Source organism: Drosophila subobscura, chromosome J (assembly GCF_008121235.1).
Source record: "Drosophila subobscura isolate 14011-0131.10 chromosome J, UCBerk_Dsub_1.0, whole genome shotgun sequence".
Classification (NCBI taxonomy): domain Eukaryota; kingdom Metazoa; phylum Arthropoda; class Insecta; order Diptera; family Drosophilidae; genus Drosophila; species Drosophila subobscura.
In genome coordinates this window covers 15,382,355-15,409,960 of record NC_048532.1, presented here as the reverse complement: position 1 = coordinate 15,409,960, position 27,606 = coordinate 15,382,355, and the positions used below count along the sequence as shown (strand labels likewise).

The window sequence follows — 27,606 nt, the reverse complement described above, 5'->3', positions numbered from 1 at the left end:
AATTTAGCAAAGTGCAAAGCTGTCTGGCAAATCGTTTGCTTGTCTGGACGGACGGAGTGTAGACTCAAGGGGAAAGGCGGGGGGAACTCAAATAAGCCAACAGAGTTGGCTAAATCGTGCGTGGCTTATGGCCAATTTCCGTTATGGTTGCTGGCTCTTCTCTTCGCTCAGCAAAAATGTTTTAGCCACTTGCAACCGTGAGGGAAAATGTGATGGAAATAGAGTCGGAAATAGTCAGGGGATAAGTGTGCATAGAAGCCGGAAGAGAAGCAGTGTGGGAGAGCAAATGGTAGAGAATCAGTAGCGGGAAAAGTGAAGAGTATCAGTGTGAATTCTAGAGACGTTTTTGAGGGGGAAAATATGAGTCTATAGGAGCCAGAGGTAGAAAAAGGTAAAAGGCCTTGTCGAGGGTTTAAAAGGATTGTTGAGAAAGTTTTGAGTGGTTTTCTGGTGTTATTCTGGGGTATTTTTGAGGTACTTTCAGGTGCTTTTGGAAGAGGATTTGAGGATGCGTTAAGTAATTTTTCTTGGTGGTTTGAAGAAGTTCTCTTTGGGAGAGGGTTTAAGGTTGAACTTGGAGAAAACGTAAGAAAGGTCAAGATGACTTCCCTTTAGTTCAAAAAAAGAAGGAAAACCTTAATCTCTGATAGTCTTTTTTCGTACAAAAGACTTGCGCTATACCACGTAAAACCAAGCAGGAAATACCTTTTCTGGTTGCATGCCTCGATTAGGCTTAGTTTTCATGCGAAAATCCTCTCCAAAAGCAAAACTATCTACCAATAAAACTGATTCCTAAGCAAAATACATCTTTTAAGCTAAAAAATAACTTACCCGGTTCGGGGATATTCCCCAGCGGACTCTCCGGCAGCAGTATGCCCTTTTGCACCAGCTCATCCCGATTGGCACGTACAGAAATCTTGCGCTCCAAAGCTGCAAAGATACAGAGAGAATATCCCTAAGATTAAAAGGATCTTGGCATGGAATGCTGTGTATAATACTTACATTTGGAGGCAGCTTCAAACTTTTCGCTCTTCTTTTTCCGTCGCCACTTCCAGGGCTTGAAGAAGCGTCCCAGGGCGCTCAATTTGCTCTTACGCTCGAGGGGCGGAGTGCGTGTGCCCGAACCGAGGCTGTTTGTGCGTATGGCAGCTCCATTCTGTTTCTTAGCTGCAAAGAGAGAGAGAGAGAGAGAGAGAAACAATTAGCATATATCTCCGGCATTTCAATCAAAACGTTCCACGGAAGCGGAAAGAGGCGTTCCGCCCATTTTGGGGCCAACGGCAGTGGCTGTGGTTCGCCCACTTTTACCGGCATTGTGTGCGGCATGCGGCATGGGGCATGGGGCAGGCATTTGGCATGGCGGAATGTTGTTGTTGCTGCTGCTGCTGAAACATTGTAAAAATTGCAAGGCAGCAGCATTTATTGTTGCTGTGGCACTCGTTGCTGCTGCCTTTTGTGCAGCAATCATCTTTTGCTCTCTTGGAAATTAGGAATTCAAAGCGAGTTTTGTCCCCCACTACACCTCATTCCACAAAAATAAGTTGTTTACAATTCTTTGGAAACATTTTAATAGTTGCATCACGCAGCAGCATTGCATACAAATGGAAAATCGACCACTGAATAGAAATAAATTCGTGATTTTCTCAAGATTTTTCCAAGGGCTCTTACTTAATTTGGGTAGGAAGCAAGTGGAGAAATATTAGAGGTAGAGCTGCATAAGATATCCTCTAAAATTTATAGTTTTTAGGGGAAATATGTGATAACTTGCTGAGATTTGTATTAAATTTAATAACTGTATCTTTGCTTTATTTGTTTTGGCTATTTCCATAGATTTCTATCATTTCTCAATCATATTCACAAATAACAAATCAAAGCCCCAAAAGGGATTCCTTCTGGGTAGGAATTTCTACCATTTTTTGGTGACTAAACAAACATGGAAATTCCTTTCCAGCTATTTGCATTTGGCTTTAGGAAATTTCTAAGGCAAACAAAGAGAGAAGGCGCGAGCGGGGGAAAAGTTAAGGCAAAGCCTGCAGAATGAAAGGTAGATAAGGTAAAGGCCCAGGGACAAAGGCAAAAGGAGAGTCAGCAACAGCAAAACAGCAAAAGAAATGTCGTCTCATGCTATGGCTGGACTCCTGAACCAACACAGGGCAGCCAAGCCGCCGCTCCCTCTGACTGTCTGCCTGTCCCTGTCTGCATTTCCCTCCTTCACTGGCAGCGCCTCCTCTTGCTATCTTCAAAAGTCAGGCTTCAGTGCAAGGTATATTCAAAATTAGGGTGAGAAAAAATATAAATTTTTGGTAAAAACAAAGTGCCAAACTACGAATTAAATTGTTTCCCTGTCCATGCCATAGTCTTGAATGCTGCTGGCTGATCTTGCCCATTCCCTGCCCTACCTTCCCTTCAGCTTACCCTGCCTCAGCCTCTTGTCTGCAGTTCTCCCTCTCTGTCTGCCGTGAAGCTGCTGATGTTGATGCTGGCTCCAGATAAGCTTTGTCACAAACATACACACACACACCCCACTCCTACACACAGTTGTACGCACCACACTCCCACACACACACACACACACTTTGAAGTGCTGCTTGCATTGAAGCGTTGAAATTAGGCTACCTGCGAATGTGCCTGGGCAATGGCATAGGGAGGGGAGCGGAATAGAAATACGAATAAAAGCACACACAAAAACTAAGCCAGCAAGGGGAAGCAGAAAGGGAGAAGAGTGAAGGAGAGTTGAAACAGAAAATGCTCTGGAAGAGACCACAAGTACTCGCAGTACGTAAAGTAAAGTCAAGTAGGGGAGGAGTGCAGAACGTGGCCAGAGACAACTGTAAAACTACTGCAAATGGGCCAGCAGCAGCAGCAGCAGCAACAACAACTATTTGGCTTCCATGATGATCTCTTCTTCTTGGCCACTCATTCGTTTGTTCTCCATAAACTGGGCCTCAGCCACTGAGCCGCCAACTGGGCAATGGAGGAGTGCTAGTGCTCCAATTGTGGTCAATTGTTGGTCAACAGAAGCAGCAGCAGCAGAACCAGGGGCTGGTGCCACGCTTCGAATTACATAATAAAGTGACGGGGGGGATTGAGTGGGTGGGTGGATGTGGAAGTACAACATCTTTAAGTCGCTTCTGTGTCAATTTGTGGCGGAAAACTTTTGCAAGCATCAGCCACCACAGAAGCAGGAAAAGCCGCCGAGGGGGGTCGCACTGTCACAGCGAGAACAACAATAAGAAAGGAAAAGAAAAATCTTTGACTCAGTTCGAATGGCGCCAACAAAGAAGACAAAAGGGTGCAGGGTGGGTAGGATAAAAGTCGAATGTGGGGAGTTGACACATGTCGATTGTGAGGCTATAGACGGTGACATATCCTACAATTTATTCCCTGAGTCTAGAAATATTTGATTCCCTTTATATTTTCTCTGAAATATATTTTTTTAGTAATTCTCTGATAATTTTTCTGTGTCCGAAATCTTTACTCAAAAGCGTGTCACATCTTCCTCGCAAAAACCAACACACTCTCTACCCTTTATCACATTTCTCAGTTCCCTCGTGCCATTCCACGTTCCTGTACCCGTTCTGTGCCCCGTTCCATTGTCCATTCCCAGCACGAGACCAAAAATTGTTGTGGCCCAAACCAACAACAATTCAGCCGATTCTCTGCTGTTTCCCAAAAAATTTCTTCGCTCATTCCGCTTATTTTTTTGATGGCCAGGAGGCCAGAATGTGAGTAGCTATTATATGGGCATGTGACTATAGGACAGTGTTAGGCATACACACCGACAAAAGAAATGATAACGAAAGTAAACGAACAGTCTAGGGTCTAGGATGTCCTTTTACAGAGAAAAAAAACCATAAAAAACGAAAAGAGATAAACGTCCCATAAATTAAATAGTGCCGCAGATTCATTTGAAAGGGACGGGATGAAACACTTGCTTGAGGGATGTTTGACCAGATTCATTTGAAAGGGGCTGGATGAAACACTTGCTTGAGGGATGTTTGAATCGTTGTAGGGACCCAAATCACATAAGCAGGGAGAGAGAGATAGTTGTTTGATGCTTGCAGGTAACCAATCATATAAGCAGAGAGAGATGGATAGTTGTTTGATGGTTGCTGTCCAGGATTATTGATCATGGATTTTTGACAAAGTTAGTTCACATTTTGTCCGCTAGGGGCGCCACAAAAGTAGTAGGGATTTAGGGGTTGGTACCCAAGGTAAAATTCTCACCAGGGGCGCCACATCGGAAAAGTGGTTCATGAACGCGATATTCGAGTAAATTCTCACCAGGGGGCTCCACATCGGTGAAAGTGGTTTATGATCTCGATATTCGAGTGCATTCTCACTACTTGGCGCTAGTGTTGCCTGCTATGGGATATTCTGCTTAGCAAGGATCGTAACTACCATTAACATTCCTATTAAGAAATAAATTCTTATAGGATCTGTTACTTACATGATCATGCTAAAATACATACTTTTAGGATATTTATTAACATTACATTGTGAATATATGTAAATGCTTTCTGGATCTAATATTTAGCCAAGCATATGGAAATATTGCATGGTAAGAGCTCACAACAAGAATGGAGTCATAAAGGATGAGAAGACAAAAATTAATTAATTCGACTTATAGTAAATATACTACACTCCTATATCGAATGCTACTTTGTGGCGAGTCTAAACCAATCCCCTAAATCCCTACTACTTTTGTGGCGCCCCTAGCGGACAAAATGTGAACTAACTTTGTCAAAAATCCATGATCAATAATCCTGGACAGCAACCATCAAACAACTATCCATCTCTCTCTGCTTATATGATTGGGTTACCTGCAAGCATCAAACAACTATCTCTCTCTCCCTGCTTATGTGATTTGGGTCCCTACAACGATTCAAACATCCCTCAAGCAAGTGTTTCATCCAGCCCCTTTCAAATGAATCTGGTCAAACATCCCTCAAGCAAGTGTTTCATCCCGTCCCTTTCAAATGAATCTGCGGCACTATTTAATTTATGGGACGTTTATCTCTTTTCGTTTTTTATGGTTTTTTTTTTTTTTTTTAGGACATCCTAGACCCTAGACTGTTCGTTTACTTTCGTTATCATTTCTTTTGTCGGTGTGTATGCCTAACACTGTCCTATAGTCACATGCCCATATAATAGCTACTCACAGCTACAAGCCTTATCATAAACTATTGGATTCTAAACTAAGATGGACGACCTCGAAATTATTTTTATAAACTCGCAACCTGAGGCAACTATAGATCAGGACACCCAGCCCGACTCCGTGGACCTTTCGCAGATATTCGGAATTAAAACGCAAGAATATATAATGCAAGGGAACGTCTTAAGTGATATTGTATGGGATGATAGTCTCGATGACCTAATGACTGCTGCTCCGATTGACGAAATTCAAACATTCAACTTCCCGGATGATGACAGTATATTCGATTTGGTCGATGATAATGACGAAGGGGACAAAAAACGATTCGAGGAACTTCTTCGCGAGGAAGATAATGCCGATTTAATAGCTGCGGTAGAAAGAGCCGAAACGAAATTTTAATAATATTCTTATTTATGTTTAATACAATTAATTTATGTATTTTTCTACAAATAATATATAATAAATACAATATAAATTTAAAACAATATTTATTTTCAATGGATAGTTTTTTTTTTTACTTTGATTGGTGCAAATTTCACTCTACCAAGAGACTCATAGGATTCGTTTCCAACATGGTTTTTTCTAATAGAGGATTCCACAAAAAGAAGAAGTAGATTTTAGGTAGAATGCCGGGGAGGTTTTTGAAACAGGTTTGGAAAAGATAACAGAACCTTTGTTCATTCAACGGTCAAGTGAGTGCCAGATAAATAGAACCTCATGGATGCACAAATCCCTTAGTCCTCTTCTAATAGTGAAAGTGGTTGCAAGTGGTTAGTGATACAAAAAAAAAAAAAAAAAATAAAAAACTAAAATGGAATCTAAAATTGTGTGTGATCAATGCTCTAAGTCCTTTAAATTAAAAGAATGGTATGCTCATTATGAGGAATGCTCGAACCGTTTAAATGCTTTTGAAGTACTTATGACCAAAGGGTCAAGCGATCAAGAAGCATCAACGTCAGGCGCATCAAAACGTCGTAGATTGGAGACTTCTATTGAAAAACCCACTATCACCTGTACAACTTGCGGTGAAAGTTACCCAACGTCCAGGGAAATGCGTCATATAATGTCAGAGAAACATAAGAATGCAACAGCAGCGCAACTCGAAGATAATGAAAATGTTATCGTAATTTCAACAGAGTCACGATTTCCGTTAAAATCATATCGTGTTCGCTCTGATAAAAGTGACCGGCTCGATTTAAAAGAATTTTATAATGATTGCAAAGCGGACTTAACCAAATTAGTGCGTTACTGTATGAGTGAGTACGGGTCGGCTAAGTTCAATCTAAAAGTATATGGACTGTATGTCAAACAAACAGATGATGAAACCTTATCGGAAACGATGAAGCATTTCGTGACATCATATAAGTCTATATATGCAAATGATGAGATTGATGAACATCTAAATGAGGCCGTTGACCTTTTAATCACTCTAAGTAGTGAATTCCAGGAGAAGGATTCAGGTTGGGCAATAAAAAATTTGAATATTTTGAGCTGACAATAATTAAATTGGAGCATATCGCTGTAAATAGATTTATACCAGCTCCCAATAAAATAAAATCTCGAAATGCATTAATAAATGTTAAAAAATGAAGATGATTATTGCTTCAAGTGGTCAATTTTAGCATCATTTGCATATAGGCGGCACTTGAGCACTACATTCTCAACTGCAAACCAAAAAAAAAAAGCGCGAGATAAGTTAACAAACCCTTCATATTATCGAATGATAGACATCAGACAAGACATAATTTGCTATGACGGAGTGAGACTGGATTTTTCTGGGATTGAGTTTCCAATCACAAACAAAGGAATAAAGAGATTTGAATTATCCAATCCTAATATTAGCATAAATGTGTATGAAATCGATGACAATGGAAAGAACGTAGTAGGACCAACAGTGAGGACTAAAGGAATTCGAGGACATCACATCAACCTATTAGGAATTAATAATGACTCTTTGCAAATGATGCATTATGCCTATATAACGTGCATGAAAAAATTATGCTATTCTCAACATAATAAATCCCATTGCTCTGCATATTTTTGTGAAAATTGTTTACAATTTTATACTACCACAAATACCACCCATGACAATAAAGAGTGCGGAAAAGTTGCTGCACAATATCCTACTCCAAATACCAAAACGGTTTTTAAAAGTTTCATCAAAAAACTATCTCCCCCTGTGGTCATTTATGCTGATATCGAAGCTGTATTGGAAAGTTTTCATAGGAATCTGAATGATCCCTTAAAATCATCTACCACTATGGCTCAGAAGCATACGGCATGTGCAGTGTCATTTTATGTTGTACATAACTATAATCATCATTTAAATGAGATGTGGACATATGAAGGTAAATATTATCATAATCTAAAGGTAGTAAAACAGTTAAAACATTAAGATTTACGCTATTTCAGGACCAGATTGTATCGATCAATTCTGCCAAGTGCTTCGATCGAAAACCATGGGACTTTATGAGAAGTACTGGTTATCCGCTAAAAAACCAATCTACGAGTTCAACATTTGGGATGAGGACTATCAGGAACATGGAGAGTGCTATGCCTGTGATGAGCCCATTTCGACTGACGACCGGGAGAAGTTTTTAACCAATTCACAGGTCAATATGTAGGTCCTATTCATAAGGTTTGTAAGCAAACATTTAAACTAAGCGATCCTTTTTTTTTCCGGTAGTTTTTCATAACTTGTCTCGTTATGATATTCATTTATTTGTAACATCAATAAAAGATGAACTTAAGCCCATACCGTGTAACAAAGAGTTATACATTGCGCTAACTCAAATTGTTGAGATTGATTTTTCAAATCATCAACATTATAAAATAAGATACATAGATTCAAATAGATTTTTAAATTCGAGCTTAGAAAAACTTGCTAGTTATATGGATCCATCAAATTTTAAAATTTTAAAAACAAGTATCAAGGGGAAAAATTTGATATGCTAAGGCGAAAAGGAGTATTTCCATATGAATATTTAGATAGCTTTAACAAATTTGATGAACCCCAACTACCTTCGAGAGAATTTTTTCAACTCACTGAGTGATGAGGAGTGTAGTTTAGAAGACTATAATTTTGCTCAGAAGGTTTGGAGAACATTTAATTGCTGCAGTATTCGAGATTATTTGAAATTATACTTAGAAAGCGATGTTTTAATTCTTGCTGATGTGTTTGAAAACTTTAGGAGTATTTGCTCACGAATATATAAGTTAGACCCAATAAATTATGTTACTGCTCCTTCTGTTTCATGGGATGCAATGCTTAAATATACAAAGATAGAATTGGAGCTAGTTAGTGATCCTGATATATATAACTTTTTGAAAACTTCAGTACGCGGAGGGTTAACTCAATGCACTCAACGGTTAGCTACGGCAAATAATAAATATTTAAATGAAAGATTCAGGGCTAGTGAACCTATTAACTATCTAGCGTACATTGATGCTAACAATTTATATGGCTGGGCAATGAGTCAGCCACTTCCGTATTCCAATTTCAAATTTCTAAGTAACGATGAAATTCAATCTTTCAACGCTCTAAGTATATCTGCTTGCGGGGATGTAGGATACATCTTAGAAGTAGATCTGAAATATCCTGATTCTATACACAATAAACATAATAGTTTACCATTCTGCCCCGAAAACAAGATTCCTCCAGGCGGAAAACAATCAAAATTGATAGCGGACTTATCTGATAAAAAGAATTATATATTACATATAAAACAGTTACAGTTATGCATAGAACAAGGGATGATTTTAGAAAAAAATATCGCGAGTATTATCTTTTAAGCAATCATGTTGGCTTAAACCCTATATTGATCTAAATACATCCCATAGAAAAGTAGCTAAGAATGAGTTTGAGATAAACTTTTATAAATTAATGGTTAATGCTGTCTACGGTAAAACGATGGAGAATGTAGAAAAGCGACGTGAGGTCGCATTAATTAAACATTATAATTCAAGACAAAATTCCGCAGGGTTTAGACAACGCATAGCTAGACATAATTTTCACAGTGTTGAAATCTTTGGTGAAAATTTAGCTGCCATTGAGTCCACTAAATCAAGAATTTTCTATGATAAACCCATATACATTGGAGTTTGTGTACTAGAACTTTCAAAATGGTTAATGTATGACTATTTCTATAATTTTCATTCTATAAAATGCCATCATCAAAAATACTCTACATGGATACAGATTCATTTATTATATCATCAAAAGAAGATTTTTATCAATTAATTAAAGACAATCCTAGTCGCTTTGATACCTCAAATTACCAAGAGTCAAACATTTTCGGGATAAATCGGGCCAATAACAAAGAACTAGGATTAATGAAAGACGAAAATGCGGGTCGAATAATGACCTCATTTGCAGGGTTAAAAGCGAAAGCATACTCTTATTTAGTTGCCAAAGATAATAGCACTGACCATAACGTCAAAAAGATTAAAGGAGTAAAAAAGTCGGTAGTTAAAAGATTATCACATGCTCAGTATATTGAATGCATTAAACATAAAAAAACATATTATGGACAGCAGAGAGTAATCAGAAGTAGAGGTCATAAAATTTACACTGAAATTGTAAATAAGATAAGTCTAAATTATAAGGATGACAAAAGATTTATATTATCCGATAATATTTCAACGTTAGCACATAATCACTTTGAAATTGTAAATATTATAGATCCTAGTAATAATGAGCATATATTATAGAAAAATTTAAATTATAAATATCTATAAATATTATGTTTTTTAAACTATTTTGTATATTAAAAAAATAAAACGAGATAAAAAAATGTTTTCTTTCTATTCAATTATTTTAATATACTTTTTTTATCTATCCAGGAATTATGTGTTTCATCAAACCCTAACCATTTAACAAAAACTTGATCCTTCTTTCGTCGGATTATTTTTTCCACTAAGAAAGCATTTTCATCTTTCACTTTTTGAAGTTCTTGTTCATAAAATGATCCTTTAATCATTTCCCCCCATATAGTCTTCCAGTTCATATGTTGCTGGACTGGTAGACTTTACTTTTGAAATTTTAAAAACCTCGGTTGTCCAGTTAGGTTCATATCCCTTTGTAAAAATACCCTTATATTTACTTATTCTAACAGGATCACCAATGGAAAACTTATGTTTAGGGAAAACCTTGCAAATATTATAAGCTGTTTTCAATATAAACTCCTCATTTTGTTTGTTGACATCTACAGGATTCATTTTTATGGTTCGATGATATGAATTATTGTAATCATTCACTAGATCTTTCAAGTTATGAATCCAGGTATGATTTCCCTGCATACTAAACATTTTCCACATACGATTTTTTAATGTTCTATTAAAACGCTCGCAAATAGATGCTTTTAGGTGTGTATATGTATGGTAATGGTTTATGTTATTTGTTTTCATAAGCTCAGTGAAGGAAGCATTAAAAACTCCTTTCCTTGATCAGATTGAATATTTTTTAGGTTTATGGTTAGATAGTTTTAATATTTTTTTCATTGCTGATAGCACATCTAATGCTGTTTTCGACTTAACGGGAGCTGCATATGCATACTTTGAGAATGTATCAATCACGGTTAGCAAATATCTAAATCCTTTATTTTCCTTACAATAGGGTATCATTTCAACTAAGTCGATTTGCCAAGTATCATTAATGCCCATCTGAACGAATTTACGTCGGATAAAGTTTTTTCTGGCAGGCTTATGTATTTCATTCACAACTTGTTGTTTACTCATTTTATTTTTTATTTTTTTTATTATTGTTTCTGGATGATTGCGTATTCAAAAGTGATTGATTATACTCAAAGAACATCGCGTTTTATTTGAATATACATTTTTTTTTTTTTTTTTTCAAAGCATAAACGCGTTAAATCTATTTGAACATTTTTATCATAAGTACCATCCAAGTCAGAGAGTTGAATATCAAATTTTTGTAAAGCAGCACATTTAGGAATAATATTATTATAGTACAGGAATGTAATTTGTTGTTTAAGTATCGTATTCCAACATAAAAATGTTGTAAAAATATACCTAATCTTAAAAAATGATCTCCAGGACTCGCTATCAAATTCAATCTTATTTCCAAACTGATTTATTATAAAAACATACTGCTTATCGGATTTTCTGAATCTAAAATTACATTTAATAGTGGTCAATAGGGGATGATCTATAATTGTATCAGGCATCAAGAAATCATACTGATCAAGTTTTAATTGAATATACTCCTTGTAGGTAATCAACTGCATCCATTCATCTTTGTCCAGTCCAATGAAATTGTTTTTGCTTTGTTGCATCCAGATCATTGGTGTGAATTTTCGTGTAGTTGAAAAGCCGCATTTTAGTTTTAAATTATGTACTACATAATATTCGAGCCCGAAAATGACTTCGTGGTCTTGCTTCTTTCTGGTGGACCTAATTCTTTTTGATTGCAGCGTGTCCATTAGGGTTGAATGATTTTTTTAAACTAAGAACTCTTGCGGAATTGGGTGGTATATAAAGGGGAAAGATATCACTGATTCATTCAGTTTCTTAAAAAATCTTAAGCCGACATGAACTCGATCGACAGGAATTCAAGCGTGATAGTTGATTTTCAATATCTCTTTGGGAATAATAAACAACTTTTTATTAAAGAATTGGCGTTTATGCAAACCGGATCAGTAACGCCAAACTTCTTTCATTTCAAACCACCATATCATCTAAATGAATTGGATCATGAAATGATTAAACAGCAGAACATGCACCGTCAGACCATAAATGGATTGGACTGGTCAGATGGTGAAATATCGTATTTAAGTTTAGGTGAAATACTATCACCACTTAACAGATTTAGCACCGTAATAGTACGTGGTGGAATTAAGAAGAAGTTCTTGTCTAAGTATTTAACAAATACCATTATTGATATTGATATAGGAAAAAGTCTGACCTTATTTCCAAATTATTATACCAACTGTAGAATTCACAAAAAAGTTCCTCTTAGATGTGCACTAAATAATGTATTCAAGCTTTTTGTTTTCTTGGAAAATTCGAACTATGATGTATACTGTAATGGTGAAACATATGTATAGAATATAAAATCCCAGTATGGAATAAGCGCTTGCATAAAGTAGTTGTTTAAAATGGACTTCTTTAAGCGTATGTTTGGAAGTGATCAACGCAACAGAGGATACACAGAACTTGTTTACTGCAATTATTGCGGTTCTGATACTCATTACGAAAAGAACTGTCACAAAAAACGCGATCAGGAGAAACCTAAATAAATTGTTTTAAAGGATAGAAAATATTATATAAATTTTCAATAAATAAAACTTATTAAAAAAAAAAACATCAGCTATGTTTAAACAATTTATACATCCTTTTACAATGCTAATTTGTGGTCCTTCAGGGTCTGGAAAGACAACGTTTTTAGAAAATTTAATAAACAATAGGAATGAAATGCTAAGTATTTCAATTGATCGAATACTGTGGTGTTATGGTGAGGAACACGCTAAGCCAAATTTCAATAACATCGAATACTATAAAGGAATTCCTGAACAAATTGAAAATGAAGCGAATGAACCCATTCTTTTAATATTAGATGACTTGATGATGGGGCATTTAATAAAAAATGTATGCGAGCTTTTCACGAGAGGATCTCACCACAGGAACTTATCTGTAATAGTAGTTACACAAAAACATCTTTCATAAATCATCACATACGCGAGATATTTCTCTAAACACAAAATACATCGTTGCATTCAAAACCCCAGAGATAAACTGCAATTTCAATGCTTGGCAAGACAAATTTATCCTGAGAACTCTCAGGAGCTATTTAGAATATATAAGGAGGTCACAGATGAGCCACATGGTTATTTACTTATTGACCTTACTCAGGGAATAAATGATCTCCTGAGATTTCGAACAGATATTTTTAATTCTGTGTACACCATTTGCTTTGCTGATGAAAATGGTTTACAAAAAGAATCTAAATCGATTGAAAGCGAACAAACATTTATTGTATGTGCTCAAAAGGGCCAACCACAAACTTCGAAATGCAATTATAGGTAATTGTGATATTGAGTTGGTGAAAGCATTAGTGGAAATAGTGTTGAACACATTACAAGGAAATCATAAGATATCAAAATCTCAACTATATGCTCTCAAAAAGTATAAAAATGCATTACGTTATATTTCATGTCCAAAACGTTCAATCAATTCCAAGAGAAAAGTTCTAATCCAAAAGGGAGGATTTTTACCAATTCTAATCAGTTCATTGCTCTCGGGGATTTTTTTTATTAAACAATGCTTAGAAATACGCATCAATTAAGCAAAGTAATTTTAATGCGTCCGAATGCTTATCAAAAACTAATAAAAGGTGGAAATGAAAACGATTTAATAAATATAACATTTTTACCTATTTTAAATGATAAGAAAACTAGTGACTATAATAAATGGATCAAAATACGTCAAGAATTGTGTTACTATCAAAATAAAAAAAAATAAGACAATGGATGTACGACCTAGTCTAAAAACATCACATCCATCATCTAAAACCACTGGAACACAAACACAAGACGACTCAGTCGGGTTTGATGTAATGCCAACAACTGATATTCTTTACAATAAAAATAATGTTAATCCAAAAAAGGAACTCTCAATAGATAATGAGTCCCATGATTTACCTAATCTCAGCGACGATGAAGATTTAATGCCTGAAAAAAAACTTTTAAGTCAACGCATAATAAACGTAAAGTAAAGGACACATCATTTTTAGATACTCCATTTGTAGACACTCAAGTATCAAAAATACAAGCAGTGTCTAAAGTAAAGCTTACCGATAAGCAGCAAAAACTAAGAGCAAAACTTAAGAGGGATAAAAGTGAACAAAAACCATTACAAGACTTGAAATACGTAAGCGGACGGGAAAAGTTGAGTAGATCTGTTAGAAACAGAGAACCTTTGCAAATTGGAAAAACAAAATTAATTGGGTTTCCTACAATTAATAAACGGAGAAGAACATAAAACCAAAAATGACATTTACAACACAGTTTTTCGTTACATTACTCAGTAATGATTCATTAAATGTCTTTAATGATAACGTTAAGTGTGCATTTACAAACATTGTAAATATTCCTGAAAACATGAATGACGAATGGGAAGTTGGAATCACAGACTTATATCTTAATAAATGTGCACCAGACAATCATAATAATTCATCGATTATGTCTGCAGAAACAACAGAATTCGTTATTAGCTTAGTAAATGGGGAAACATTTAGATATGAAAATGAATCAATTGAGTCTGAAGTTTTTGAAAATGGATTAATTTTTGTTTACACTGACATTATTAAGCCAAGATGTGTTGGAAACAAGAGACCCCGATGTCTTCGAGTATTATATTTCAATGGAAAAGAGCAACTCATACAATTCAAAAATATTGAATATTATCCTATTGAAATATGGTCACCAAAGGAAATTTCAATATTAATTACTGATTCCAAAGGATATAAAGTACCATTTGAATCTTCAACAGTTCCAATATTTATTACTCTACACTTCAGAAAACGAATCGAAATGCTATAAATAAAACAGTACAAATCTTAATTAGTTCAGAGTAGAAATAGTCATCATGACGAGATCTTATCAACAATATTATTTAAATCAATGCGGTGGTGGGTTAAATCATATAGGAAGTCTATATGTGACACCCAGAGTTATCCAACAAGGTAGAGGAATTGGAAATTTCTTTAGTGGTCTTTTTAATTATATAAAACCACTATTCCTTTCGGGGATAAACGCTATTAAAAAATCAAGCCTCTGAAACTGGAAAGGCTGTAATAAATGAGTTTGGTCGAAAACCTTTAAGAAACATTATCCAAGAACAAAGCAAAATTGCACTGCAAAATCTATCAAATAAAGCAATAAATAAATTTACACGATTCCAAAATGGTGAAGGTAAAAAATAATAAAAAGGGAAGGTCTAGGAAAAAAAACGAGCTCATTTATCATCTAAACAAGGACGCAAACATACGCAGTCGAGATCAATAAAGAAAAAAATCATCCAAGAAATTAAACATAAAAGATATTTTTTCGAAATCAAAATGACCACCCATATAGAATGTATGAAAAGCGAATTGGATCTGTTTGAACCACATCCCACACAAAGTTCTATTCTGAGAACTGAAGAAGTTTCATACAACCCCATAGCATCGTTGGACAGTGCTTCTTCAATTGAATTCGTGTGCTTAGGAAATGGTGAAACATATAGAGACCTGTCAAGTGTTTACTTAAGACTTGTTGTACAGCTAAGAAAAAAATGATAATGGTGTCATTGAAGGAAACAATGTTGGAGTAGTTAATAATATTTTGCATTCAATGTTCAGAAGTTCATCAGTCTACTTAAATAATATATTGGTTTCTCAGAGCGATAATAACTATCATTATAGATCGTATTTGCAAACGATTTTAAACTATGGTAGTGATGCCAGTGAAAGTCCTTTAGCTACTCAAGGGTATTATCCTAATTATGGAAAATTAATATCTGGTCAATATGTTAACACCGATGGGAACATTCTGCTCAAAAATATATTTCAAAACAGTAATAAGGTTGAACTGTTCGGAAAAGTTCATGGAGATATATTTAATCAGCCAAAATTACTCATAAATAATGTTGATTTGAGGATAACTTTTAACATTGAAAAACTAGCATTTTATTTGATGGAAACTGATACTGAGTCAAGTCTTAAGATATTGGAAGCGCAACTTTTCATGAATCACATAACTATTAATCCAAGCATTTTATTGGCCCATCATCATGTTTTACAAACTAAAAATGCCATTTATCCATACAGCAAAGTTCAAGTAAAATCATTTACAATATATCCAGGAAATAATACGCTATCAATTGACAACGCAGTTATTGGACAGCTTCCTAATTTCTTAGCTTTTGCATGGTAAAAACAAATCATATTCAGGAAATCGGACATTAAATCCATTCAACTTTGATCATTTTAAAATTCAACGCTTTAATCTAATGGTAAATGGTGTGCAAGTACCATCGCAGGCACTTGAATTTGATTTCTCGAATTCGAAAAATGCTCAAAGCTCTAGAGGATATAATATGTTATTCAGATCAAGTGGCATAAGACATTATGATCGAGGCTTGCAAATCACAAAGGAAATGTTTGATAAAAACAGTTTTATATTAGCATTTGACTTAACTGCAGATCATCATAATTCAACTGTATGCTCAAATTTGATTTCTCAAGGATCCATCCGAATTGAAGGACGTTTTTCTGAGCCTCTTACAGAAGCAGTTACTTGTCTGGTGTACTGTGAATATGACTCAATGATTGATATTGATAAACATCGAAATATACGTGTTCTTCTGTAAAAATGAATACATTGCAAATCGATAATTTGCTCTCCAAGCATTCAAAAACAAAAACAATTTTTAAAGGCGTTTATCCCTCTGATAGGCTCCCAAAAGTAATTTCTAAATATCCTGCTTTAATAATAGCTAACACAGATTCTTCAAACCGTCCAGGAACGCATTGGGTTGCATTTTACTTTGATAGTAAGCATTCAGCTGAATTTTTTGACTCCTATGGTCAATATCCTCAGAAGAAAGAATTTTTAAAATTATTAAGGAATAATTCATTAAAGTTTACATTCAATAAACAACTACTTCAAGGATATTTTTCAAGTACATGTGGTCATTACTGTATCCTATATGGAATTTTTAAAAGCAAAAAAAAAACCTTAAATTTTTTTTTAAAACAATTTAAGAAAAAATGATTTAAATTATAATGATAAGCTAATAATGAAAATGTTTAAAAAATTAGCTTTAAAAATAAAAAAAAAAAAAAAACGTATTTATATTTTCAAGTAAATATTTTATTTTTTGGAGTGGGATTCATTCTGTTATTTAATCTATAATATTTAAGCATAAGGTCTATAGCTTGGGCTTTCTTTGCCGGTAACGTATGACAAAGGCATGTATCAGGTCCATCGGTAGCATCGTCGTCGCTCCAGGGGCACAGCTTATAGTGAAACCCGAACTTGGAGTATTGGAGCTCCTTTTCCTCCAGATCCTCCAAAATAAGCATGAGGTTTTCCAGGATTTTTAAATGCTCATCGAAAATCATCTCTTCGAATTGAATAAGAAAAAGTTTTATTTGATGGGCGTGCATGATTCAGCTGGCTTCTTGTAACTGATACTGATGATCGTTCAAGGAGCGCGGTTCTTTTATATCCATGCCTTTACTCCATTTATCTCTTTCTAACTCGCAAATGTATTTATGTTTTAACCTGTTGTCTAATTTTTTTTTATTTACATGAATATCTAGTTGTCTCTTTTCTCTTATGCATAAGAGAGGCAATCCCTTAATTCTTTATTTATTCTTTACATAAAAATTGGAAATGAGGAGTGCTATATCTAGTCATCTCTTTTCCTTTATATATAAGATGTGAAATTCCATGCTCCTTTAGCATCTTAAAGGGTGTTTTTGTAGAAAATTTGGTTACATAACTTTTAGGTAAAAATATCCAAAGCGGTTCATTGTCCTTATTACTTAAATAGAGGACTACCTTTGTTCCAAATGATGTTTTTTAAGTTTACATCCATTGATCTTGTACGCAAATCCTATGCATAGATCTTCAACCTTGGTGTATCCAATCGCAGGTTTTATCTCGTTAAGTGAATCTAGGAACGCCTATGCATGTACATGTTTCACGAAGATTTGATTATCCTTTTATTTATCAAAATAAACAAAATTCTTACATACCATTATAAAATGAAACTATTCAAACTACACAATGTTTTATACTAAATTATTTAATCATGAATACATGATCTTATATACTCTCATTCGTCTTTTCTTTCTAAAATGAGATCTATGCTGATTGGTTGTTGCGCTAGGTATATAGTTGTACATACATACATGTAAAAAAGCCAGATGTGAGAATAGGATTTCAAATATTATATTTCCTGTCTTTATATACGTACATACATATGTACATGTAAACGTATGTACATAAACCATTGAAATGAAAACATTATATACATATATATAAAAATGGGCCGTGTGCTAGGGTTTACATTTTACATATGCTCATACATAACTCGAAACCCTATATAAGAACATCTAACACTTAAGATACTTTAGTTCATTTTCTATTCGAAATGAGTGAATTTCATTGTGAGTTGTGTTATATGAAAAGAAGTTTTAGGTCCCGCAATGGACTAAAACATCACGTATTAAAAGTTCATAACTTCAGTTATCAAAAATCAAAATCATCATTTTACCAATGTTACTTATGTCCCGGCGCTATAAAGTTTTGGCTGAGATTTGACCTCAATATGCATGTTTTATTAAAGCATAACGAATATTTAAAACAATTACACAATAAATTAAATATTAAGAAATAAAATAAATATGTCCATTTCACGATGTTTTAATATGATGTGAAATTCAACCAATAAATACATTCAATAGTGCCTGCATTCTACCTAAAATCTACTTCTTCTTTTTGTGGAATCCTCTATTAGAAAAAACCATGTTGGAAACGAATCCTATGAGTCTCTTGGTAGAGTGAAATTTGCAAAAAAAAAAAAAAAAAAAAAAAAAACTATCCATTGAAAATAAATATTGTTTTAAATTTATATTGTATTTATTATATATTATTTGTAGAAAAATACATAAATTAATTGTATTAAACATAAATAAGAATATTATTAAAATTTCGTTTCGGCTCTTTCTACCGCAGCTATTAAATCGGCATTATCTTCCTCGCGAAGAAGTTCCTCGAATCGTTTTTTGTCCCCTTCGTCATTATCATCGACCAAATCGAATATACTGTCATCATCCGGGAAGTTGAATGTTTGAATTTCGTCAATCGGAGCAGCAGTCATTAGGTCATCGAGACTATCATCCCATACAATATCACTTAAGACGTTCCCTTGCATTATATATTCTTGCGTTTTAATTCCGAATATCTGCGAAAGGTCCACGGAGTCGGGCTGGGTGTCCTGATCTATAGTTGCCTCAGGTTGCGAGTTTATAAAAATAATTTCGAGGTCGTCCATCTTAGTTTAGAATCCAATAGTTTATGATAAGGCTTGTAGCTGTGAGTAGCTATTATATGGGCATGTGACTATAGGACAGTGTTAGGCATACACACCGACAAAAAGAAATGATAACGAAAGTAAACGAACAGTCTAGGGTCTAGGATGTCCTTTTACAGAGAAAAAAAAAAACCATAAAAAACGAAAAGAGATAAACGTCCCATAAATTAAATAGTGCCGCAGATTCATTTGAAAGGGACGGGATGAAACACTTGCTTGAGGGATGTTTGACCAGATTCATTTGAAAGGGGCTGGATGAAACACTTGCTTGAGGGATGTTTGAATCGTTGTAGGGACCCAAATCACATAAGCAGGGAGAGAGAGATAGTTGTTTGATGCTTGCAGGTAACCAATCATATAAGCAGAGAGAGATGGATAGTTGTTTGATGGTTGCTGTCCAGGATTATTGATCATGGATTTTTGACAAAGTTAGTTCACATTTTGTCCGCTAGGGGCGCCACAAAAGTAGTAGGGATTTAGGGGATTGGTTTAGACTCGCCACAAAGTAGCATTCGATATAGGAGTGTAGTATATTTACTATAAGTCGAATTAATTAATTTTTTTTTTTTTTTTCCTTTATGACTCCATTCTTGTTGTGAGCTCTTACCATGCAATATTTCCATATGCTTGGCTAAATATTAGATCCAGAAAGCATTTACATATATTCACAATGTAATGTTAATAAATATCCTAAAAGTATGTATTTTAGCATGATCATGTAAGTAACAGATCCTATAAGAATTTATTTCTTAATAGGAATGTTAATGGTAGTTACGATCCTTGCTAAGCAGAATATCCCATAGCAGGCAACACTAGCGCCAAGTAGTGAGAATGCACTCGAATATCGAGATCATAAACCACTTTCACCGATGTGGAGCCCCCTGGTGAGAATTTACTCGAATATCGCGTTCATGAACCACTTTTCCGATGTGGCGCCCCCTGGTGAGAATTTTACCTTGGGTACCAACCCCCTAAATCCCTACTACTTTTGTGGCGCCCCCTAGCGGACAAAATGTGAACTAACTTTGTCAAAAATCCATGATCAATAATCCTGGACAGCAACCATCAAACAACTATCCATCTCTCTCTGCTTATATGATTGGTTACCTGCAAGCATCAAACAACTATCTCTCTCTCCCCTGCTTATGTGATTTGGGTCCCTACAACGATTCAAACATCCCTCAAGCAAGTGTTTCATCCAGCCCCTTTCAAATGAATCTGGTCAAACATCCCTCAAGCAAGTGTTTCATCCCGTCCCTTTCAAATGAATCTGCGGCACTATTTAATTTATGGGACGTTTATCTCTTTTCGTTTTTATGGTTTTTTTTTCTGTAAAAAAGACATCCTAGACCCTAGACTGTTCGTTTACTTTCGTTATCATTTCTTTTGTCGGTGTGTATGCCTAACACTGTCCTATAGTCACATGCCCATATAATAGCTACTAATGTGTTGTGTGGGAAAAAAGCGACGAGAAAAGTCAAAGAAAATAAAGCAAAAATATATGCAAAAATTCACAGCACACGGCGGGGGCGCGCGGGTGAGCTGCTTGCTGCTGCGCAGTCAACGTCGTCGTCGTCGTTGTCATATAATAATTTTATCTCTTCTCTTTTTTTTTAGCTTTTCCATATGTGGAGAAAAAAACCTGTTTTTGGGGAGCAGCTTCGTCGACGTTTGAATGAATGCAGCAGCCAGCAGAGCAGATAGCAGCGGCAGCAGCAGCAGCTTCCATCGCAAAGTTTTCAAGATTTTGGCTTCTAAAAAAAAACTACAACAACAGCGACAATGTTCAACGACAACAGCTACAACCAAAGCGAGTGAAGGGCGCGGTACAACAGCAGAAAAAATAAAAATAAAATAAAGTAATGCTATGCGAACGCATGGAAAACGGGTTTTCGCGAAAGTTGTCGTCATTGTGGTTGCTGTTGTTGCTGCTGAGGTTTTGGCTGTAATTGTTGTTGGTTTGGTGTAGGGCATTGTTGTTGTTGCTGTTGAAGTTTTTATGTTTGTTTTTGGTGTAAGTTTTTGGTGGTTTGGTTGTTCCTTTTGCTGGTTGCAGTTGAAGTTGCTGTTAAAGTTGTTGCATTTACAGTTGCATTAATTGTTGTAGTAATTGTTGCAGTTTTTCTTATTGCTTTTTCTCGCTCCAGTGGCATTTTTTTCGCTGCTGCTTTTCTGTTATTTGGCGCCCACGAGACGCGCGCGCTCTTGAGGGCCAAAATCCGAAAAGCCAAAACCAAGAGGGAGACAGAGAGAGAGAGAGAAATCCACAAGAAATATGGCTGACTCCAGCTGGAAAAAAAGTGTTTTTCTTCTTATTTGAGGGGGGTACAGCACAGGGGGAGACTCTGCGAGAGGGTTACAAGAGTAGAGTGGAGCAAAACAGAGAGGGAATTGTGAGTAGGTTACAAGAGGGGAACTGAGGGTTATATGTACCATGTTCTTGCGGCAAAAACAAGCCATAAACAGGGCAAAATGTCTGCAAAGTCAAGGAGGTAAGAGTGCTTTCTCCCTCTCTGTGGCACGAGAGACCCTGAGAAATATCCATTAGATATGCACACGTATAAATTGTTCAAGTAAATTGTTGCCAGAATTATGCATATTGTTCTGATGAGGAGATTATGCGATAAAGGGTTTGGATTCATGTGAATTCCACTTTACATTTATATGAAAATATTTAGAGTGAAAAATCGTTGAAATATTCATTTGTTTTCCCTAGATGTGCTCCCAAAACTCTTCTCCAAAGACGATAGATCCACTCCCTTCCCCATTGCACTGATTCCCACACTAAATATACATTTCTATCATATCATATCGTATTCCCCATCCACTGCATATTCATTTCATTCCCACGAATCCCGCAGAATTTTGCAATCCGCGCGACTTGCATTTGTAGGGTACGATCCGTAGTACGAGACATAGACGAAATACAGACAAGATCTTATGTAAACTTGTGTAAATTTGTCGTCGTCGTGCCGTGGCTCCCCCCACTCGGGCCCGCTTTTGAATAAACAAAATCGCGCTGGCTGCTGATAACCGCACTGCAAATATAACAGCGCCAACAACAAATACAAACAAAAACAGAAACAACAACAATAAAATAAAAGAATAATAACTATAGGATTGACGACAACAAATTTATTTGCACAACGTGATGTGCTCAACAATTTGTTCAAATAAAACAAGACTGCGGGAAGGGGCCAGAAAAAAACGATGGAAAAACAAGTAAAAAAGATCCGAGAGATGTATAAATTATTTATACGTCTTGTTGGAAGAAAAAGAGTGAAAAAGTGAGACTAAAGCAGGCGACAAGAGTTGTATATTTTGTCAGTCAAATAAATTATGGAAGTGAGCGACAGCAGAGACAGACAACGGACAGACGGAGGAGTCAACGGGCGACACTTGTGATTGACACAACTTGTCAAAAGCGAAAATCCCACAAGCAAGCCCCCCCAAAAGAAATCACCGCAAAGAAAAACCCCAAAAGAAAAACCCAAAAGTTAATTACAAAAGGAGAGAGAAGAGGCGAGCGAAAGAAGGAGAAGCCAACGAGCTAGATGAGAGGCAAATGTCAGACAGGTTCAAGCAGATCCCAAGAAAGTGAAACAAACGCTGAAAAGCGAAAACCGACAACAACAAAACTAAAGTAAAAGTGTAACAAATTAACAAGCAGAAACAACAATTCAGCAATTTGTTGCACGCATATCTGCAGCTTGTTTGCACCTAATGCAAATTAAATAGGGGATTTGTTCAATTTTAATCTTTGAAATTGCGAATTTTGGTGGAGCGAAGCAGCAGAAAATTAACAGAAATACAAATACAAAATACTAGTACCATCTTTTTGGAGGGGGCACACTGAAAATGAACATGTCGAAGGTCACTCCCCGCTAATTGATGGCTGGAAATGCAATTACAGCGGGAGAGAGAGCCACACGCAAAGCACAATCCAAACAAAAATCCGAGCCAATTTCTGGCTCTGGCTGTGTCTCTGCTTTTCGACGTCTAATGCCGATTTTTGGATTGCAGTATGCAGCCTGCAATTAATTTTAATCGAATGTGCAATCGAATCGTAACGGAAAAGATAGGGGAAGAGATAGAAATAGAGGTGAAAAACTACGGCAAACGAGTAAGAGATTGGCCGGAGCGGTCACGCCTCATGGCCTGTACTTTTTTGGGGGGAAATGTAAATGCACATGCACAGCAAATGTTAAAATCGCATTACGTATACGCAACATTGCGCACAGCAAAAAAAGGGAGGGAAGTTCGTGAAGGTAGGCAGTCGGCTAGGGCGCGTACTTGTTCAGTTTCAGTGTTCAAGCGATTGAATGATTGATTGAATGAACGAATGCATGAGTGTACATTTCCATCATTGAAGCATAACGCAGCGCTCACGTAGGCAGTGACAAGATACGCGTTACGGTTACTTCATGCCAATAGATAGATAGAGAGATTGTTGTTTGACATTGAATTGGGTATGGATGGTGGTTGGGTGTATCTATAAGCCATTGAAACCTATAGATACATTAATTTAATGAGCAAATGTTGAATGGACATTGAGAGATAAGAGTTGGCAGTTAAATGTGGCGAAAGATTGTAAAAATGGCACTAAGAGATTCATATTTAATTTACATTCGAGCAGGGGGAAACGTAAATTTATTTAAATTTAAATTCCCACTGGAATTTCAATTGGCTGTGCCGCATTTGTTGCTCTTTTTATGAACAGTCTTCGACATTCTGCTGTTTCCATTGAATTTTGCTGATTAATTTCCATTCAATTCCATTCGAATTCTCCCATTGAATGGAAATTCATTTAATTTCAAATTTTATGCAACTTTGTGGCACACACCAACAAAACCGGCTGCCACCTGCTGAAACCAATCAAAAGTTCTAACTGGAGATTCCTCGCTCTTTGCTGCTGCCACATCTGTAATTGTAATTTCCATTCACCCTGCAAACTAATTTTCCACCACATTTGCCAACTAAGTTCTCATCCAACTCCCACAACTGAGTTTCCTCTTCTGACTTTCCATTCCCTACCATCTGATTTTCCATCGCATTCTCAGGTATAATCCCCAATATTTTCCCAAACAAATTGCCTGGCGTCTATGTCAAAGTCAATTATGAAACCAATTTTCAAAAATGTGTCGCCCGTAGCGCTCCTCTTCCTCCCTCTCGCTTTTTTCCACTCGTAATTGCTGGAAAATCGTGTGGATAACAATCGCTGAAAATTAAACGAAAACTCACATGGAAAAACAGACACGAAGAGAAAGGGAGGACAGAGAGAAAGAGCGACACTGTAGGTGCCACTCTCCATGGAGACAATTCCAATAAAAGTTCCATATGAATAATGGATGAATGGCAATGAATCATCCGAGTGAATGGTGGATCGAAACCCACGAATAAACAATAACAAAATGCATATTAAATGATTGGTTATAAATCGTTGAAAGCTCTTTCTCAGGCTGACACGTGCAACTGTGTTCTATGAGGCATGCCGCATACGAAAGCTACAAAGCTGCGGCTAATTGCAATGACATTTGACATCTAATCAAAGATTCTTATGACTAGCAATAGAAATGAACATGGGACTTAATTGACCCATGAGGGTACTGGAGGGAATTGGGCAGCAGGCAGCACTAAAAGTCAACAAAAGGGAGAGAAAAAGCTACGAAAAAGGGAGAATAAAGGCAAAGAAAAAAGGAGAATTAAAGCCAAGAGAAGCCTATATCCCAAGCTAAGACCCCATCCTCCTACGCTCTCAAGTGATTCAAACAAAGGTTCAATGGCTTTCTTCTCCTCCCTTGCTCTCAACCAAAATCGAATCCAAAGTAAACCAAATATTTGCCTAAAACTTGCAGCATTAATAAGCCCAAGACAAATACAACTTTTTTTATGTCTGAATTTCAATTAACATAAAATTGTATGTGTAAAATCCTTGAACAATTTGGCTTGCTTTTTTTCGCTCTTTCTCTCTGAATATTTATTATTTGTTTGCATTTTTTTTATCAGCAGCAGCAGCTCGGCAAACAATTTGCACAAATGTATGTCAGGGTTTGTTCAACTTTTAATTTACATTTTTTTGAAAAGAGAGAGAAAACAAATAACAGAAGAACGCCTACCTTATGTAGAGGGTTCTGTGGGTTCTCAACGGGTCTATAATTTACGGGGCTAATAAGTTTTGTTCTGGCAACAGACACCTTAAGAAAAATCTTTTCTTTTACTTTAAAAAAAACTTCATTAATTTTCTGCAATATGGATAAGCCCCATAAATTGTTCAAATAAATCTAGAAAATCTTTCGTCTTTATATTTAATCCAATTAAAGTCCAATTTGTAATATATTTAACCATTTTCTTGTAAAACTCATCTCCAATAATTATCTGTGTGATTTGTATCATATTTAACGTTCATTCAACGATAAACTTTAACACAAGTTAATTGAAATTTGTAGCCATTCCTCTTAAGCCCTGTCAAGTGACATAAAACTTTATCCTGAACAAATGAGGTCCAACTTTTCAGCTGTCAAATTGCCCAACGGCCAGAGCAGATAAAGGAAGAAGCGATGGGCAGAGGGAAAGGAGAGACAGTCAGAGAAAGGAGCAATAGACAGGCTCCGAGTAAGATAAATTCAAACCCAAATGGAGACAGAAACACACCTGGACAATGTCTGGCAAAAGTCTGCAGCGGATAAAGATGACAGACAAACGGAAATAGAAGACTTACTTTGACACATTTTGAACAGACTGTACGGAAAAAGAGCGAGAGATTTGTCAGGGCAGATAGACAGGCAGACAGACAGACAGCCCAGCAATTGATATCAATTCAGAGGATGGACTGCATGAAATCTCTTGACCTGCCATGCAGCTTCCTTCATCCGACTGTCTGGCAATCATTTGCACTGCTCTTGCTCATTAATTAAGCGCCCATTCGAATGAAAACTGACAGATGCATATATTTCCCCTTTGTATCAAGTAAAATTGCAATTATTTTCAATCAAATTGGAGTTCTTTTGATTCCAAAAAGGCTTTTATGCGTTTACTTTACCCAACAAAAAGTTGAACTCTATCGATTGACCGATTAACATACACACTTCCCTGCCTGATTAATGGCGAAACGAAAAAACATGTTTTTATTGTGGTTGTGTCTGGCGTTTGGTTGTTGGTTGATGGATCTTTTAGTGGCGGCCCTAGTCACTGTCACTAAGCAGAGCATTGCTTTGAGGGCCACTTACAGACGTACTACACGTTTTCTGGGGACCCATCAATCATCTCTTCCGCGAGATCATCAATGGGTCATGGCTTCGATTTGTTGCTGGTTTTCCTGGTCTCTCTTTCGTTTTTCTAAGTTTAGCTGTTGAAATGCCATGCGGCGGTAAATGTGTTAAAAGGCTTTCGAAACGTTGTTGAACAAAGTTTAAGCTTCGGGCCACACAGACCAGACCCCCATTGATGTCTATCTTGAACTCTTCATTTAAATTTGATTGTTTCCGTATATCTTATATCTTTCGATTGTGGCATTTTTGGGCTGAGATTAGTGATGAAAGCTGGCATATGGAGATTAAGTTCCGTCACGGTTTAGTTAGCGACTACATATTGTTGATTAAACTTTGATTTTGAATGCCAAAAGAGTTGGCAGTTCCGTTAAAAAGAGTAAAAGAAAGTGTAGGGCCATTGTGTAACGAAAAGTATAATATGGGTTGAGTTAAAATACAAATTCGTTATAATATTACTTGATAATGTTTGATTTTGTTTGTCACGTTAGCAAGTGGACAGTCCCTTCAGCAATCTTTTGTTTATCTTTTATCTATTATATCATATGAAAAGGCACGTTTTATGCAAACAATTCTTATTCCACTTTGAACAAAAGCCCAAAAGAAGACCGATCCAATCGGTGAGTAACAAAAGAGGCAGAGATAACAAAACTTGATTGAAATAAATATCCATAAAGCTTTGTGCTCTTATCGCCAAATCACGTAAGAACCCACAATGTGTGGAAACACCACAAAAAGCTAAAAATATTTATCTACCCTGCAGATAACCATCATAATACGTAATCATCTTTCATCGGTAATCGTCGGTAATCAACTCTCCGAAGCTGAGCTCCATTAGCACCTCCTCCGCACAGAAGAAAAAAAAAAACTCCCACAAAGAACAGTGCAAAAAAGTGTTGAAACGTTACGTAAGAATATGAATACCTCACACCGCACCCCGCTCGCCAATCCACTTTTGGCAGACGGACCAAAAATAGGAGAATTCTAATCATTTTATTGATTAATACCGTTCGATTAGCAGAGGCCCATAAAAGAAACCGATACGTTCAGAAGTGTGGGGTAGGAGTGGAAAAAGAGACACAGGGC

The 27,606-nt window shown here is 36.1% G+C and overlaps 1 protein-coding gene and 1 long non-coding RNA gene across 2 annotated transcripts in view; one reads left to right on the top strand and one right to left on the bottom strand.

Annotated features, from left to right (window-relative positions):
* The window catches only part of LOC117894184 (phosphatase and actin regulator 4), a 98,319-nt gene that overhangs the window by 60,191 nt on the left and 10,522 nt on the right, over positions 1–27,606 (bottom strand). The window contains 2 exon segments of the mRNA XM_034801097.1: positions 832–930; positions 1,003–1,167. Of these exon segments, the coding sequence (XP_034656988.1) occupies positions 832–930; positions 1,003–1,167 (264 nt within the window).
* On the top strand, positions 6,744–7,638 carry LOC117894205. The gene is made up of 2 exons (XR_004648860.1): positions 6,744–7,503; positions 7,568–7,638. It is a non-coding gene; the product is annotated as an uncharacterized LOC117894205 (long non-coding RNA).